The 17,684-nt window shown below is 39.5% G+C and overlaps 1 protein-coding gene across 1 annotated transcript; it reads left to right on the top strand.

Moving 5' to 3' along the window:
- The first annotated feature begins 177 nt into the window (after positions 1 to 177).
- LOC144082638 (uncharacterized) lies at positions 178 to 8,032 on the top strand. Its single transcript, XM_077609913.1, has 8 exons — positions 178 to 339; positions 474 to 631; positions 1,501 to 1,745; positions 1,870 to 1,957; positions 2,636 to 2,748; positions 3,737 to 3,874; positions 4,011 to 4,077; positions 7,556 to 8,032. Exons 1-8 carry the CDS (start codon positions 249 to 251, stop codon positions 7,592 to 7,594), a joined length of 939 nt encoding a protein of 312 aa, XP_077466039.1. The 5' UTR covers positions 178 to 248; the 3' UTR covers positions 7,595 to 8,032.
- Positions 8,033 to 17,684: the final 9,652 nt, after the last annotated feature.

Below are 17,684 nucleotides of genomic sequence, written 5' to 3'. Positions count from 1 at the left end.
ATTAACATTAGTCACTTCCCAAGTAAACACGTATATTATAAAGAACAAGTAGGCCTAAACATGCACCAGGTGATTTAGCTCTCTGTTTTGACAACTCCCTTGGATAAGTGCAGCAACGTGCCCTTGGTCGTCATGCTGCCGGGTTACTTTAGACTCCTCTTGCAGTCCGCGTAGGTGTTGACTACACATTTTCACACTCTAGGATCATGGGAAAATAGAATAACACATATAGAGGAAAAAGACGGGCCATGAGGAGGTTTTTCCGAGTGCAGAGGGATGAAGACTATAGTCAGATCCAGTATCTGACAGCCAAGTGCATGCGCTTGACTCGAGACAAAGGTAAACATAAATTGTTTTTTTTTTGTAAGCCAGTAAATCATTTAAGTGTGATGTTTCACATTTTTTGAAGCCATCAAATAGAGTTAGGCTGTTAAAGTGATAGTGTTGTAAATCGTGGCTTTGTATGGTTGCAGCTGTATCAGACAGGGAGTTCTTGTTGTCCAGGGAAAGGGAAAAGAAGCTGCAAAATGACCTCCAAGCTGTGGCTGAGCAACTCTTTCACCTGGAAAAAAGCAACGTGGAGCTCAGGAGGACACAGGACCAGCTCATCGACACCATCCATCAGCAGCAAGTAAACACCATTTTTCCACCGGGCCGCTTCTTTGGGAAATCTACGGACAATATTGAAAATGTCTGTAGATGACTCTCAGGCTCTTTTTATGCATTTATACAATTTTTACATCCTTTTGAATTAGAAAGGAGTAATTCTTAGAAAACTTGTTTCCAATTCATCACTCCCTGCCACTAAAGTGTTAAACACATTTAAATTTGGCAGGAATTTGGGTGGCATCGCTGATTCAGTCACATTGCACGCTCTGGCCTGTTTTGGATTTGTTGACCACAAGCTTGCTTGCTTTTGGCATGTCGCATTAGCTGTATTATCCATCTGTCTACTTATGTATCTATTGATTCATTAATCAAAATCCTGCACACCATTCGAATGCCTGTTTAAATGTTTACTTTAATTGTATGATTTATTATAGAACTCCCTATTCAAAAGGGTTGGAGATTAATCACAACAAAGGGCAGAAAATAAAATACTATATTGGCCCAGATGTTTGCTTATTTAACTCATTCATGCATCTATGATTCTTTTTTTTAAAACTCTTATAGAGCACCCATTTAACTAATTGGTCGCCCCTTCCCATTCAAAAAGAATTGGACGTCTAGCACTGTCAATAGCATGACAAATGAACTGGATGTCTGTTGCCATTAACACAATAAGTAGAATACCACACTATGAAAAAAAAGAACAAATTTAAAGAGTCCCTTAGTGCTGTAACCAGTGTATTTCTGTTTCTATTCATTTTAAATTTGTATTCTGTTAGTCCGTATTAACCTTGTAATGAAATATTTTCCCGGGTAAAATGAGGTGTATCAATAATTCGTGGGATCTAAACTACTGAAGTGCTATTATGTCATGTTATCTACTGATTTTAGGACTTAGTGGAGTGGCTCCAGCAGCGTTTGGTTTTGCTCGCGGAGGGAAGTGAGCGTGATGCTGAGATGCTGCGTCAGGTGAGCTCAGAGGTGCTGTGCCTCCAGAGCACCGAGACGCAGCTGCAGGACTTGGTGGCAGCTCTCCCCTTGGAGGCCCAGATACAACAGCATCATGCGGAGGGTCTCGGGATGGAGCTGCACACTGAGGCCCACAGCAACCACGTTCCGACTGAGAAGCGACAAATGTAAAATATTAATGTTGTTTCTATTCTGTATCTCTCATGTGGTAACGTTAGTTATTTGGAAGAACTCTCAGCAAAAGAAAGGAGAATTTCTATTGATATGTTACTCATGTCTTGTTACCAACAGTAAGACAGCGGAGTTGGAACAGCTACGCTACGCCAATAAAATGCTGGAAAAGGAGCTGGAGGATTTGCGTTTGTCACAAGAGGAACAAGTAAGCAAGAAGAAGTAATAATATATATCATTAATTTGTGGCAGTTCATTAGTAAGACAAAAATATGCATAATTTTCTTTGGGAAGGCTGATTTTGGGGAAATTCCTTTTAACTCTGCCGGGATTGATATACAAATTAAACCATGCAAACTATACTTTTGGCCATGCAATGAAATCGCGCATTGACTTGTCATCAGGATGAGGACTACATTTGTAAAATAAGACTTTAATTTGCATCATTCTAAGGCGAGTCAACGCTCCCTTTTTCCCAGCAGGTGTCAGGTTTGGGCAACTTTATTGTGCTATCTCCAGGAGTACACTCCAATGGAAGTTTAAAGTGCAAGTAGGGTTATTTGTCTTTGTCAAACATGAAGCCAAGTTCCTCCAGGAATGATGAAACGCTAGATTAGCAATCGGGGAACTCATGAAACATTCCTATCTGTCAAGATTTTCTTCTCATTCTTTTTAAATTTACACTAGGCCTGGAATACTCCAAACCAGTCAAGCTCATTGTAAACCATCCAAAATCTACAATTACCTTTCATTGCGTGTACAAAGGCCAAGCTGATTGTTTAGATGGAAAAAAAACCACATGAATATGTAATAAAGAGCAGCTTTCTTTGTAGCGGACTACTTCTTGATTGCTATTGAAACTTCAAATAATGATGTTGTTTTTGAGGTGAGAGTTCTGCAATGGGAGAATGACAGCGGTGTGAGGAAGCTCCAGGAAACGCTGGAGCAGTTTGAGTGGCTGTGTCAGCAACAACGCTACTGGATGGCTTGCGTCAAGAGGTGGGACACAACTTAACATACCGAGGTCAAACGTTCACATTTAAAGATGTTTCCATGTGGAAAGCATCATCATCCCCTCTGCCATTCGTTTTCAATTGTTCACGTGTCACGATGGATTTAATTAGGGCACTCGCTGGGTTAACAATCACTTGAGAAGTCTCAAGAGTTAGTAACTTATTTGCGGACTGCAACAGCTGCCAAATCCATTTCAAAAAGGAAGGTTGGCCGGCAGTGATCATTCATTTCAAATGAATTGGATCTCAACGAAAACCAATCAGTTAGTTATGGTAATCGATTTTTCCTTTAGATATCTTCTTCACTTCACATCGATTACTGATGCCTTAAAATCGTGACCGGACGTTTTGTCAACGGACGTTTGGTTGACGGACAGTTCGTCGAACAGACAGTTCGTCGAACGGACGTTTTGTCGAACGGATGTCGTCCGGGTACCCTCTACACCAACAATTGTTGTCCTTATAATTACCTGGATCTGATTTGTTTTCATGTAAGAAAAAAAAACAAAAAATATGCTTTGCTTTATGAGCATATGGTATCCATTGCGACGACTTGATCAAAAATAATATGTCCATTTATTGTAAATTCAGCTTACATCGTCTGTTATTTTAAGGGTCGTCGCAATGGTTACCATGTGCTCATAAAGCATAGCATATTTTTTCTTTTTTCTTTTTTCTTACATGAAAACAAATCAGATCCAGGTAATTATAAGGACAACAATTGTTGGTGTAGAATGCTCTGATTGGACGTGTTAAATCTTTTGTGACTATTTAACCAATGCTAGAACATAACACTAAAGTTTTTCAAACTTCCAGGGACCTACCAAGTGAACTACCTTTTTGACTGAATTAAAAAAATATATAATAAAAGAAAAATAACACTAATTTGCGTGTCTATTGTAGTATATGTATAAAATCCATGCTATGTGGCAGTGAATGTTAGTCTGAATATACTACAATAACTTTTTCGACAGTTTTAAAGACTGCTTCATGGAGGAAAGAGAAAAACTACTTCAGCAAATCTGCGCGTTGGAAAAAAAGGCAAAAAAATGGAAGAAGTTAAGCGTTTGCAGGCGTCAAAGAAACCTGCAGGACCATGACTGCACTAACAGGTAAGCACTTTTACTCTTAATTGGCTTGTTCTAACCCTTCTGGCAAGATGGCATAGAACAGTGGAAGAATCCTGTGGAATTATTCAAGTGGTACAAATATGTGAATAATTAATTTGGTTGGTAATTTACCCCTTAGAAGTAGTCCATCCTCATGGGAAAGTGATGAAGAAGCGAACATTACCTATGGGGAGGACCAAAAGCAGGTATCTGAGGCTTTCTTGATGACCATTCACTGTGCACAAAAATAGAGGAGATGAAGGTTAACAATTCAGGTCTCCAGACTATTTAACAAAGGCCAGAAAAAGAAATCAATAAATCACAAAAAGAAAATCCTGATGTCTCTACGGTAGCTGGTGTATTCTTGGACAATTAAATACAAAGAGTAACAAACCCCCAAACTGTCTACACGAAGGGATGATGATTGACTTATGGAAGACATCATAAATGAACTACGTATTACTAAAATTCCATCAAGCTGTCATTTAGACATTTTTTAAACAAAAAAAAGCATATAAAACATGGTGGAAGAGCCAAAAAAGAAATGTACAAGTACTGTATTTAGCTGGTCTATTCTTGGGCAATTAACAAGAAAAATTGGGAGAAAATCCAAAAGTTTGAGCTGCAGTCTGACTGTCTTTTGGAAGACTTTTCTGATCATAAAATGATTTTTACTTGGAAAATCCCAACAAGCCTCTCGTTTAGACATGGAACAAAAAACGATTTAAATCATTGTGGAAGACCCAAATAAAGAAATGTTCCAGAATATTAAAAGAGAAAGCCTGAAAAGACAACCAAATGTCTGGGATTTGGTTGCGGTACTGAAATAGAAGACTTAAAAAACAGATCTGATATTCCAAGGCGGAGTGCTTCTTAACCTTAAAGTGTTCTGCGATACTTTTGTGGGCACAGGAATCTCATCGCAGCTTTTTTTGCAAATAAAGAATGCTACCAGAAAGTGGTAGAAGGTAACGAGTACAAAAACTTTCTTGCATTCGGACAGAATAAAAGATGTGCTAATTTGCTGCCGTCTAACTTATCGGCCTAAAGCTTTTGGCATCTGGCGTCCATGCACAGTAACTCTTTCAAAAACGCAAATCCAGAGAGGTGGCGGTCTATCCTTACTCGCCAGAACCCCCTCTTTGCTGAACTACGGCTTCGCCTCCTGTTGGACGTCACCTTCACAGTTTTATGAGGTCTGACCTTGAGAGAAAAAGCAGTTTGACGGTATAGAGGAAAGGAGTCCATCTGTTACTCCACAGAAAGCTAGCAATGCTGCCAGAATACTCGAGACGTGTTTTTATTTTGTCTGATGACTGCGTATATTATTGAAGAAACAACTCTCTGAAGTCCAAACTGTCTTCAACAGGCAGGAGACGCCCGTATGACGTCATCATTCACTATTTTATGATTTCACGTTCGTGGTGGGAAGTGATTCTGGCATAGAATGGAGGACCTCCTGAACACAACACCCCTGATAGATATCTATAAGTGAATAAATTAATAAATTACAGTTTTACTATCCCCTAATGCAGTTCAGTGCAAGTTTGGGTCGTTTCATGGCTGTTACTTTTCTCCATTGAATTTTCAAATTGACTCTATCCATGGAAAGTTTTTTTTTTCCAAATAGGATCTGTCCTTGACAAAGGCCTGCTAATTACACTGCATGAATAGTCGAAGTTGTACTCTGTTGGAGCCGTGACCGGACGTTTGGTCGCCCGGACTTTTGCCGTGACCGGACGTTTGGTCGCCCGGACGTTTGGTCGCCCGGACGTTTGGTCGCCCGGACGTTTGGTCGCCCGGACGTTTGGTCGCCCGGTCGTTTGGTCGCCCGGTCGTTTGGTCGCCCGGACGTTTGGTCGCCGGACGTTTGGGTGAATATAATTTTGAGAGCTGGTTTCAACAGTAGATATTTAGATATTAAACTCTCTCTCATAAATATAATTTTGAGAGCTGGTTTCAACAGTAAACTCTGTCATGTTGTCAAACGTCCGGGCGACCAAACGTCCGGGCGACCAAACGTCCGAGTACCGTTGGAGCAGTTAAAGCTTTTAAAGACTAGTCCTGCATCTGAAGATAAATATAAATACCAAACGTGAACTGTCAAATTATTTGTACCCAGCACTGTCAACCTAAACTCCCTTCTACTGTTGTAAAGCAATTTACTTTCATCAGAGTTAAATCCAAAAAGACAGCAGTGATAAATGTGCATTTGATCACCGACAAACACAGTCAGAAGCTTGAAGATAGCCGAGCCAAACACATAATAGAAGGCATCTGTGTTGCATCATCATGTCTAGAAATAAACATTCTTATTGTTTTAGCGAACCCATACAAAACGATGAAATGGAACATGAGCAGTGAGGCTAATCCTAACACACTGGCCTATTAGAGCAGGTGATCCAGGGTCTTCTTTGCGTTAGACTTATTTCAAGCCAAAACAACATGATTTCTGAAAGTGTTATCACAAGGTCACGTTACAACACCACGTTCCTTTAAAGGTCGGTACGTAAATAAAGACAAGGAGTCTAGAAGGACCTTTGATTATTTTCTTTTTTCGGGACCATCCTTCAACTACAAAGGGGCTTTTGGCAGACGTCTGGAACGCGACGACGCGCAATTCTCAGGGGTGACGTTGAAATTTATTATATTGGAGATATTCATCAGAGGATGGCTTTCGGTTTCCCGGTGGATTTGTTGCACAGCCGGAGTCCTGTAGTCCAATCAGTCTTTTGGTTCACTGTGCGTGGAGAAGATTTTTGAAACGCTCAAACTCAGCCTAAAAGGCATGCAAGTATATACTCACATTGAGACTGAGTTTGCAGAGGGGTTGTTGTCATCTTTGTTTTTTTGGAAGCCTGTGTTTTAAATTCTAAATGTCACAAAACCAATGACTACCAGTTGTCAGACTTTGCTCAGATTTTTGGGGGTACTGGAACAACAACTTTTTGTGGCTTCAATTCCAAACCATCTTTCCAAGGCAGCAGATGACTAATAACAAGCACAGCCTGCTGATTTGCCAACGGCCTCTGTGCTCTCTGCACCTCTTTTGCTGGCTCTGCTGTGTATTTGCTCAGGATAATTATTTAGATTGACTGCAGATGATTTTTTTTTTTTGATAGAGAGAGAAGACAATTTTACTGGAGGAACAGGGACCACTGGAGGGAAAATGTTAAGATTTAAGAAATTTCCATCTTCTTCTAATCTCAATTCAAAACCAATCAGAGTAGAAAAATGTTGGAGAGGATTGATATACTAGTAATAGTTTTTATTTTTATTTTTTAACTCAATTTAGCTACTGGGAAGTGGAAGAGTTGTTACAAACCAGAACTTTTCCTGCTATAAAGTCCACCTAAGCCTTTTGGAAGCAAAGATTAAATAGTTATTCCAGGTTGTTAAATGTTCTGTTTTCCTAACCGGGTCACCCATCAAAGTTTTGCCGGTAATTTATCGAAATGTTGCACGTGAAGACAAAAATGTTTTGTTGGAACCCGAAATGAGGAAGCTGTTTGCTTTTATGAGAACATAAATTTACAATTGGGGCTCGCATCAGCATGTCCTTTTAGCGCCTATTGGCACATATTTGACGCGCGCATGTTTTCTATTCAGAGTTCCCGTCACGCGCATATTTTCTGTTTATAGTTTTTGATCATCCTTGCTCACAGTTTATTATTCTGCCCTCAGGCGGGGAGTCCTATCAACAGATACCAAAAACCTCCTTAAGAATGACAATGTTAACGATTGGGACGACTCTTCTGCAAATCACAGCATGGATTCAGCGGAAATGGCAAAAACAAAAGTCCTTCAATTTAAAGTTAAATCACTATTGTCAATGAAAAAAAAAAAATCAACCTCGAAAGTCAAACAAAAGTGGCAATTCAAAACAAACATTGAAATGAATCTACACAGTACAAAGACAAAAGGTACATTTATTATTTTTTAAACCTTTCCTGTTTACATAAACATGAGGAACTAAGTGTCTTTTACAGGAAGAACAGTTTTAATGAGCCACATGGGAGTTTGGTGTACCCCCATTGTGCTAATTCACATATACAGGCTGCCAGGATCTGTAAATAAAGGATCACATTTCTAATTGTCATCAGTCTTTCAGCTAACAATTTGGGTAAAATAACTACTGTATAAAAACAAACTCAGACAGTTACCAGCATGAATGAATAAATGCTCACACATGTCCATCACCTGTGCCCAAGTTTCTTCCCATGGGACATATGTTCCTGAAATCTTCAACTATTCCGACCTTGTAATCACCTCAGCAAGCAAGAGCAGGAAGACACCTGAGAATGTTGTTGAGTCAGTAAATGGTGGGAGTCTTGCAGCAACTGCTACACAGAGCAGGAAATAAACAAATTGTTGTGGTCCTTAAATTCCTGTCAAGGTACAGCCTCATGCTGAGATTATGTTATGACTTGCTTGATGATGCCATCGCTTCTCTTCTCCACTTGGAACTCGAAAAGTCGGCTTTTATTTAGTGTTCCGTGGCAGATCGTGTCATCCAAAAGCACGTACTATATGCGCGTCTCCCGTCACTGCTGCATCACCCAAAGCAAACATGTTGTCCAGACGGTCGCAGTCATTCAGTCAAAGCGTCGGCCATGTGCAATCCAGATGACAGACAGATGGACTGATGCACAAGCGGTGGACAAAGAGCCAAAAAGTCACAGGTGATGCAAATATTTTGGCTCGAGAAACAGCTTCCATGTCACAATGATACACTTGGGGGATGAGCACGTCTGAACTCCAGAGGTGGAATAGCTCAGATTCTTTTTCCTTTTTTTCTAAGTGAATGCAAATTCCATCATAACCTGGATACCTCTGTGACATGTTAGGAAAATTTGAAGTTGTGAAAAAAAAGAAAGTATACTTTACTACCTTAGTTTCTTGCCTGTCCCGATGCTCTTTTCAATATGTCAAGGTTCTTTATTTTTCAATGTGGCCAAGTAAACATACGTGGCAAACAAAATATGTAACACCTGCTCTTGAGATGTCAGTTATACAAACAAATGGAACCATATGTGGTGACTTGGCTGCCTACCGATGATAAGATTAGTTTTTTTTTTGTTGTTATTTTTCTTTTTAGCATTTTTTGTGTTGGATAATCGACACTATCCTTAACACTGTTAAGCCGCTGCAAACAAGCCGCTTCTGCACACCTGTGACGACGTTGTGATACAAAAAGTGTTATTAATAGCGCCAGAACAGTGCCGCATTTATACAGACCGAGACAACACACATCACAAAGATTTAAAGCCGGGATATAGGGAGACTTGATATAATGGAAAGCAGATGAATGTTTGTCTGCCTCATAAATGCGTTACAATTTTGATAGTCGTGGATAACAAATTTGAAAATAGTGACATTAAAATGGTGTTAATAGGAATTTTACTGTTATAGCTTCGAATATTAAGACCCGTTAAGTTGCGCTTACATGGTTTAAACTAACTGACTTGTTCTTGTTTAAGAAATTTGCATCCGGTGTAGCACAATTTCATGTACACACGTGTTTTAACCTTGGCTGGCTTCGTCCAAGAATGACGGAGGGAGGGGGCCCCCCGAGACGGGTGCTCGGACCGTCGAGTGAGCAGGTGAAGTGCTGCACGGAGGTCGTTCCACTTTTGAAGCTAGGAAAATCTGTTATTGTCACAGCGAGGCCAATGTCCGCCGCCGGCCTGCGGTACAGATGTGTTCCTTCCTTCTACAAACTGTTTTCACTGGCCGTCACATTCAAGTATTCCAGTAAAGGTACGATTAGTTAACGGTAACTGAACTTTAAACTTGTATGATTGTTAAGAATGTCACTTGAACTTTTATTTACCAAGGAATAAATACTAAATTCCAAGTTATATACACAAAAAGTTTATTTATTTTATTGTTCTCTCTGTCACTGGAATCGATAGATTGTTTTTAATGGATGTGGCGAGATGGGGAGTTTGATAAACAAGTAATATTATTTATCTACACCCCATGTGTCAAAGTGGTGGCCCGGGGGCCAAATCTGGCCCGCCACATCATTTTGTGTGGCCCGGAAAAGTAAATCATGAGTGCTGACTTTCTGTTTTAGGATCAAATTAAAATGAAGAGTATAGATGTATATTAAATTTCCTGAATTTCCCCCTTTTAAATCAATAATTGTAATTTTTTAATCATTTTTTTCTGTGTTTTTAGTTAAAAAAATATTTTTTTAAATCTAAAAATATATTAAAAAAAGCTAAAATAAACAGTTTTAGATCTATAAAAAATTCTTTTAATCCATTTATTAAAAAAAATCTAAATATTATATCTAAAATGGTCCGGCCCACGTGAAATCGAGTTGACGTTAACGCGGCCCGCGAACCAACCTGAGTCTGACACCCCTGATCTACACGAATGGGTTGATCGCACAGACTTCCCATTTCCTTTTAGAAACTTGTCAACTCACTTCATGCGTATTCAAATACAAGGTGCAACCAGATTTCCTCTCCCTCCCGTGTATGTGCGCTGGTGATGTGTGTGTAAACATCTGCAATCTATTTTCGCTGAGACCTGAAAAGGCTGTCGGGTGCCAGGGCACGACTCTCTCCTCCCCCCATCCTCTTCTCCATCTTGCTTTTCGTTTCTTAGGATAGCTTTTCTTTGCGCGCAGCCCCAATTTGGCACCCTAAGACAGCAGAGAGCTTGCTGTGAGGGGCCCTGAGCTGTCTTTTACGGTGTTAGGATGTCAGGTGGTCTTTCTTTGTCATCGTCTTTCTTTCTCTATGCTTTGACGAAGCCAACATGGGATGGATCTTTACATTTTTAATGGTCACATTAAAAGCTTTGTGCCTTTGCCTCACGGAAAGAACCGTATTTTATAACTTCAAGCCAAAAGGAATAGGTTCAATGCAGAGGTAAAATTTACTTTAGCCAGACAGGGAAGCGAACTAATGAGATTAACTAAAATGTATGACTAGCAAAATACTGTTGGGGTTAGAATTTACAATGATGAAAAAAGTCCAGTTTAAATATAATATAATTTATAGGGTTCTGGTGCAAATTCACATCTGGAAATGCCCATCTTTTAAAAAATATTGAAACAAAAGGTGATGCCACTGTCTACTTTTGCATATTTTCCAGTTTGTTTTCAAGAATGCCCCTGCATAAAAGTACACACAACACTCAAAATATGTCAAATGCTTGGGTGAAATATAAACAATTTCTGAAAACTTTGATTATGCCTCTACTGACTTCTAGATGTCACTGTTGCACCACATTTTGGCTCTTAAATGAAGGCTAGTGAAATGAGGCTCAGAGACCAAAATGTGTGTTCAATTAGCATCCCAGTCAACTGAATTGTCCCTATTGGAATGTCAGCCCGTTTTTTTTCTTTTTAAAATCTTTTTCCTTTTTTTTCTGTTAAAGATAAACGTCTTGGCTTTCATTTATCTCACACTTAAGATCCCAGTTAGGAACTCCCATAGATAACGACAACACTTTCTTTCCACACTCATTGAATTGATACCAACTTTTTTTCCCCCCATTGTGTTTTCCTAACATCCTTTTGGCTGCAAAGCCACAAAAGCTATCAATGAAAGCTAAACAGATGGAAAGTCCATGATTAACACACCAGAGTGCCTGAATTAGAATGCTGAAAAATAAAACTAGGAAGCAGTTATCGATCAATCTGTGTGTGGATGGTTTGCGACATAGGTTTCCAAGCCACTGTTAGCTGTTCTATTATTTTGTCGTGGTCTCTGTTAGTTTAACGTCAGCATTGTTCGCGTGTTCCTTCGTTATCTTGCTGTTTGCAGCGTGTTAGTGCCAACAAAATGGGTGTTGGTTCAATGTCAAATTGTGTTAGTTGTATCAGGTTTCAATGGATTTTCTTTATTTACAGGTGTGGCCTTTTATTGTTCGTTTTGATGTTATTGATAGCAGTTGTATGCCTCAGTTTGCCGTGTGCTACCGTATTTTAGTCTTTAATGTGTGTCAATAGGCCATTTTGCATTAGGTTGACGGCACAATCCAAACTTTAGTCATCTCGGGGTCGCATTGTTTATCCAACTTATCAATCTTTCCTCAAACTTTGGCATTGCAGCATTTTCGTGAGCAGTTAGGCCATGATACAATATGTTATGTTACCCTATGTCATGTGATGTTATCTTATTATCAGGGTAAATTATGGAACATTACGCCCTTAGATTTAGTTTTGTTATCTTGCATGATTTGATTCCAGTATAACATTTTCCAATGTAATATGTTATGTTAAAGTATGTTGTTGCCTTCTGTTACACTGTAAGCCAAGTTAAATTTAGCGCTCAATCAAAACCTGCATTATTCACACAACTACTGTGTGTTGTTAGGGCTTTCACCTGTCTGCGTTAAAAAATGCACAGGAGACACAGTCTTGTTTTTCATCCAACTTATCAACCTTTCCTCGAACTTTGGCATGGCTCTAAGACACATTGAAACAGAATCCCTCAAGCGAAACCCACCTCCTCCCTGTCTTCTTTTTTTGTCTTTGCAGTCATTTCCAGGCTTTTCCAAATCCCACTCCCATTCTGCCTGGGCTCATCCAAAAGTATGCTTTCAATAAAGCTCCAACACGGTGCGTGGCACACTCATGGCGGCCTCTACGGCGAGGAATATGTTTACAATTAAAGAAATATTAATGCACGGGTGAGTCAGTTTTGTATGCTGATGTTGTCATGGGCTTTGAGCACGTTGCCTGGTAGCACCATTGTAAAAAGAATACAGGCGATGGGTTGGAATGGAGAGCAAAGTTTTAATTTGTGTATCGTGAGTAAATTAACTTCAACAAAAGTTTTGAAAAAGGTTGAAAATTCTAGTTAAGGTCATTCGAAGCAGGCTAAGTATATACCCAGCATTATGTTAAGTTAATCTACTATTATCTTATATTACATTATGCTCTTGTAAGTTATACAATGGAAAAATGTGGGATTTTTACTCATGTTGGGTTGTTATATTGTGTTGTGGTCAGTTATGAATGGATTGGTAAGTTTTTACGGTGACTCCTTATCTAAAGCAACCAAAGTGTTTTACAATTGCAAAGCAAATTTATGATAAATAAAGGTGTGCATAATTCCAACAGTCACGTTGCATAATTTTAGGTTACATTATTTTACATTTTACACTGCTGCTCAATATGTAAAAAAAGAAATAGTTACATTGTGATATGACATTACATTCAGACCAAATGACTTGCTCTGGCATATGTGTTTACAGTACATGATTGCCATTTAAAGGTTAAACTTAATTGACATGAATTCACAATAACACAGAATAACATTTTTAAAATGTGTGTACATTGGTTTGAAGCTGAAAATGGTGTTACCCTCGAAGCACGACTAAGAAGCAAATGAAAACCTAGACGAAAACCTTCCACATCTGACGCGATTGAAAGAGTATGAAGGTGATCTTAATGGTGTGAACTTTTTTTCTCATATGTGCACGATTGTGCAAGAGTAAATCCTTCTCCACTGTCTGGCTGATGGCTGGGCCAAGAAGACGCGGGTGACTTGCGAACTGAACCATCTGCATTTACGCCCACCGCCCGGCCGGCCAGCTGCCCCCACCCCATTGATGGAAAAGAAGGCCCAAAAATGCTCTCCGACACATGGCCTTATAAAACAATGAAAGACGATGGTGGGAAAATTCAAGGCCATGTCATCCTATGCATGGATGGACTTTTTTCTTTGAGTTACAACCACGAATTACTTGGAATGATGCATTTGATCATTGAAAAGCTCACATTTCCACCCCTAATTGCTAGTTGGAATGTAGACAATGCCCTTAGCAGGGTTCTGTCCATGCCTACATGCCAGAACTGTCAGGAAAATTTCACAATAATATAAAGATATTTTCCAAATTTTCAATAGTGGTGGAACTTCCAATGTCAAATTAAATGGCTGTGGAACATTGTAATTAAAAAAAAAACAATTTTCTTTTATCTAGATTTAATTTTAATGGCCAGTATTCTCGATTAGCTTCACTGTAAATTTCGGAACTTGATATAAACATTAACGTCTTATTAGTTTTGTTGTACAGTTGTTTGATAGAGTGCAAAATAAAAATTAATTCCTGCTGGGTTATTTTGGTGGTTACCGACAATAAATTTGAGCGGACAAAGCAAGGCAACTGCTACGTTGTGGCATCCCTCTTCATTTTGGGCTTTCTTTATTTAACGATACCATACTTTTTCAACTTATTTTCTCGGGTAAGAACATGCAGGAGTCAGCATCTGGTTCAGCTTCAGACATCATAAATCTGCCGCCATGTTTCCTGGCTACAAAAATGCTCCTCGACAATTTACAGAAAATTGCTATGGCAAGTGTTGCCTTGGACTTGGTTCCTGGGAGCTTGAGGCCAAGAACGTCACCCTTGTAAGTCGCAGTGGCAGGCAGGTTAAACACGACATTGAGGACAGATGATTAGAGTATCCCAAAACAACCAGAATATTCTGTCCCTCACGCACTTTTTTTTCAACATTAAATTGCTAAAAGGATGTGTGCCAAAGCACTTTAAGACCACAAGCCTCCTGAAGAAAAACAATGTATTCAGGTGGAATAAAGAGCATCTATTCATGTCAAGGTGTTTCCATTGCTTCTTAGTTTCTGTTTTAAAACAACCCTGTACAGGCAAATCCAGGTACTTTGAGTGTCAATTAACCCGCATGGCTCAGTGTCAATGGGTTGCGGTTGAGTGGTGGACCGCAGACGGGTTTTTGGAGAATGTCTGCCTATGAAAGACAGGACAAGGCTTGTGGGAAAGGAGATGCGAGGTGTGGATTTTGGAGTTAATATAAAATTCATTTCAGTGTTTTGTTGCAGTGTCTAATATGTGATCCTTACAATGAGGAATGCAGTGTCAGGGATGTGCTCATTTCGTCTGTGAAAAAATGTTGCCCAAGTATTTCTATATTTCCATCACTTTGCCACCGACAGAAACTTGCACAAAACCAGAAATCAACAAGTCAAAGTCAAGACCAAGAGTCTTGGAAGCTTAGACCAACTTTGAGACCAAAACAATATCACGACTGAGCTCAAGACTGAAACAATACCAAGCACAAAACTAAGTCAAGACCAAGACTTTCAAAACGTGTTCTTGAAAAAAGACTTTCAGCTCTAAATCTTTGAATTAATACAATGAAGAATTGAATGCAGGTGGCCTTTGTGCCCCTAAAATGAACTAGTAGTTTCACAATATTCATTCTGCTCCTCACATCAATGTAGCAAGCAGCGTTTTTAATATCTTTGAAGCAACCGAGTGATGACAATAATCGATCGGCGGCCATTTCCTATCATTTGCCAAGGTCCTGTTTGGAGTTGTCTTAAATCTCATGATGTTAAAATGTGAACAGCCTGACTAAGAAAGCTGTTCAAATCCCAATTCTAATTGAACCAGGAACTGAATGGTCTTTCCAAGGCACCTGTTGTTAATTTGGCTGTTCAGCTCCTTAGAAAACAGAAAGTGATTCCAATATCTGAACCCGAAAGCTGAAATATTTCAACTTTTTGTGAGTGGTGGCTGATGATTTTTCAGGGTTCTGGCCATGTAATCAATCCATACAGAAATTGTTACAGACATTTCAAACTTGATATTCAACAAACTGAACATCTGTTCTTTTGATCCTGCTGTACATTTGTTTGCGCAGTTGCCCAAAGAGCTAAATGTTTCCAAACAACAGCTCATCTCCGCATGAGATTTGGAGGTACATTGCAGCAGCAGCTTTTGAGGCGACGCCAGCATATATCAAATCGAAATGCACTGGCGAGCGCGAGCATGGATGAAACACGGGTTGGCGCCGGTTGAAAGGTGGCCGCCAACTCATAAAATATGATGTGACCTTCGTAAAGAACATGTCAGTCAATCTACACTGAGATCATTTTTTAGACACTCTGTCCATACTAGACACGCTACAACTAATGACGCCAAAAAAACAAATCAATTTCTAGTTAGATGTACTGAGTTTCAATTTACTGTCAGCTGATATTTGAAGTTATTATGACACGGCTTGGAGGACCTGGCTTTATCAACTGCAAATTATATACAACGAGCACATTTTATTGACCGTTCTTTCACTGGTGAAACGAATCGAGATATAAACAATAATTGTGATGTGCTGTAACAAAATGAATTGCTGGCGAGAAAGTTACCACGGAATCCATCGCATGTTTTGTGCCACAAATTCTCAAGAATGGATGTCAAGTATGACAAGCTTATTTTGGTGACATAGTTAAAAAAAAAAGTCAGTCAGCAAAGTTAGAGTAGACAATTAGGATTCTGCTTCTATTGAAAATAGGCAATTTGTGTAATTTTGTTCATCCGCTCCTCCTAGTCAAAATGCATAGGATGTCTGTCACCGTCAATGGCAGCCAATAATTGTCCAAAAAAAGTCAAAAATTGCAAGCTGTGCCAGATGTCATTTTTTTAAAGGCGTTCATACCTTTCGTTCACCATGAATACTGAAGCTGGTGTCTTGATTTATGTGCCAAAAAAAGGGGACTAGTTGAAGTCTCCAAAAAGTGGGAATGAGTTTGGCTGAGGATAACACAAATTTAGACATTACATCATTCCTAGTAAGGGTGTTTTTTTTTTCTTTCACTTTACCGTACCCTCCAAGTGGCTTCAGCCTTGCAATGGGAATGTAATGGAATAGTTGAATGCAGTCACACCTGGACCAAATGTTTTTCTACTTTAAATTTGATTTCTCAACCAGCTTCAGAAGCAATGCCGCGTAAGTAAAAATGGACCAATGACCTGACTCTAACTCAGTCACTGGCAGGTATTTTCACAGAAAGCCATTTTGGAAGATTCCTCCAATTAGAGACAAGTTTACTTTTTCCCATTGTTTAGTCATCAAAAGAAGAACAGAGATTTTATCAAAATCTTTCCATCTGAAGCCTCCTTTCAGGGCAGTGTGCAGGTTGTCAAACTACCCCAAAAATCAATGATAGATTCTCAGAATTGCATAATTGCCTTAGTAGCTTTTAACATACTCCAACCCTCAAATTCAAAAGTACTGTCACTTTTTGGAATATGAGCAGCACCCATCAAATCACACAAGAAAACTGTACTTGTTTATACAATGAATTTTAAATACAAATACAATTCAGATCAACCTGTAGTATAAATGCAAGGCACATATGAGTTTTTTTATCTGCTGTTGAGGAAATTATTCACCAGCAGTCATTCTTCTGACCCTTTCTTTACATGTGTTTAGTTAAAGCGACCCTGCGGTTGTGAATCAGCGTTCTGGAATGCCTCCTGTTCTATCGGAAGTTCCTGGAAAAATAAAGGTTGGCGGAGAGTTTCCTCTTCACTTTTTGCAGCGGAAGGGACCTCAGGAAAGTTTGCCAGATTCAGAATCGACACCTCCGATGCTTTTGTGTTCAGGGCCAGTCTTGTTGTCCCCCTAGCCTTGGGCCAGGCTAAGCGAGTCAAACTCCGAGTGGCGCGACCAAGATCAACAAACGGAGCTAAATGCGTCAGGAGGGAAGACAAAATAAGCGAGGACGCCGTTCGCCGCGTTGTGGATCAGCCTTGGGAGTAATCCCGGGAAATTGATTAGTCAAGAAAAACAGCCGCAATGTAGGTAAAAGCTTTCGGAGGGCAGTTTATCTAAGATGTGGCAGGCTCACTAATAATATGGTAATTAGATCAATATGTTTTTTGGGGAGGAATCGCTATGAAACTAGAAACGGCAAGAGGCCCCTCCGCGGGCGTGACGGAGCAAATCAGATCCTTGTCTTTTTCAAACACACAAAGGTGGCGATCTTAGAAACGTTTTTGCACATTTAATCTGCAGAATTTCAGCTCG

Source organism: Stigmatopora argus, chromosome 9 (genome assembly GCF_051989625.1).
Source record: "Stigmatopora argus isolate UIUO_Sarg chromosome 9, RoL_Sarg_1.0, whole genome shotgun sequence".
Lineage (NCBI taxonomy): Eukaryota > Metazoa > Chordata > Actinopteri > Syngnathiformes > Syngnathidae > Stigmatopora > Stigmatopora argus.
The sequence above is the reverse complement of the archived record's forward strand: the minus strand, read 5'-3'. Positions and strand labels throughout refer to the sequence as shown.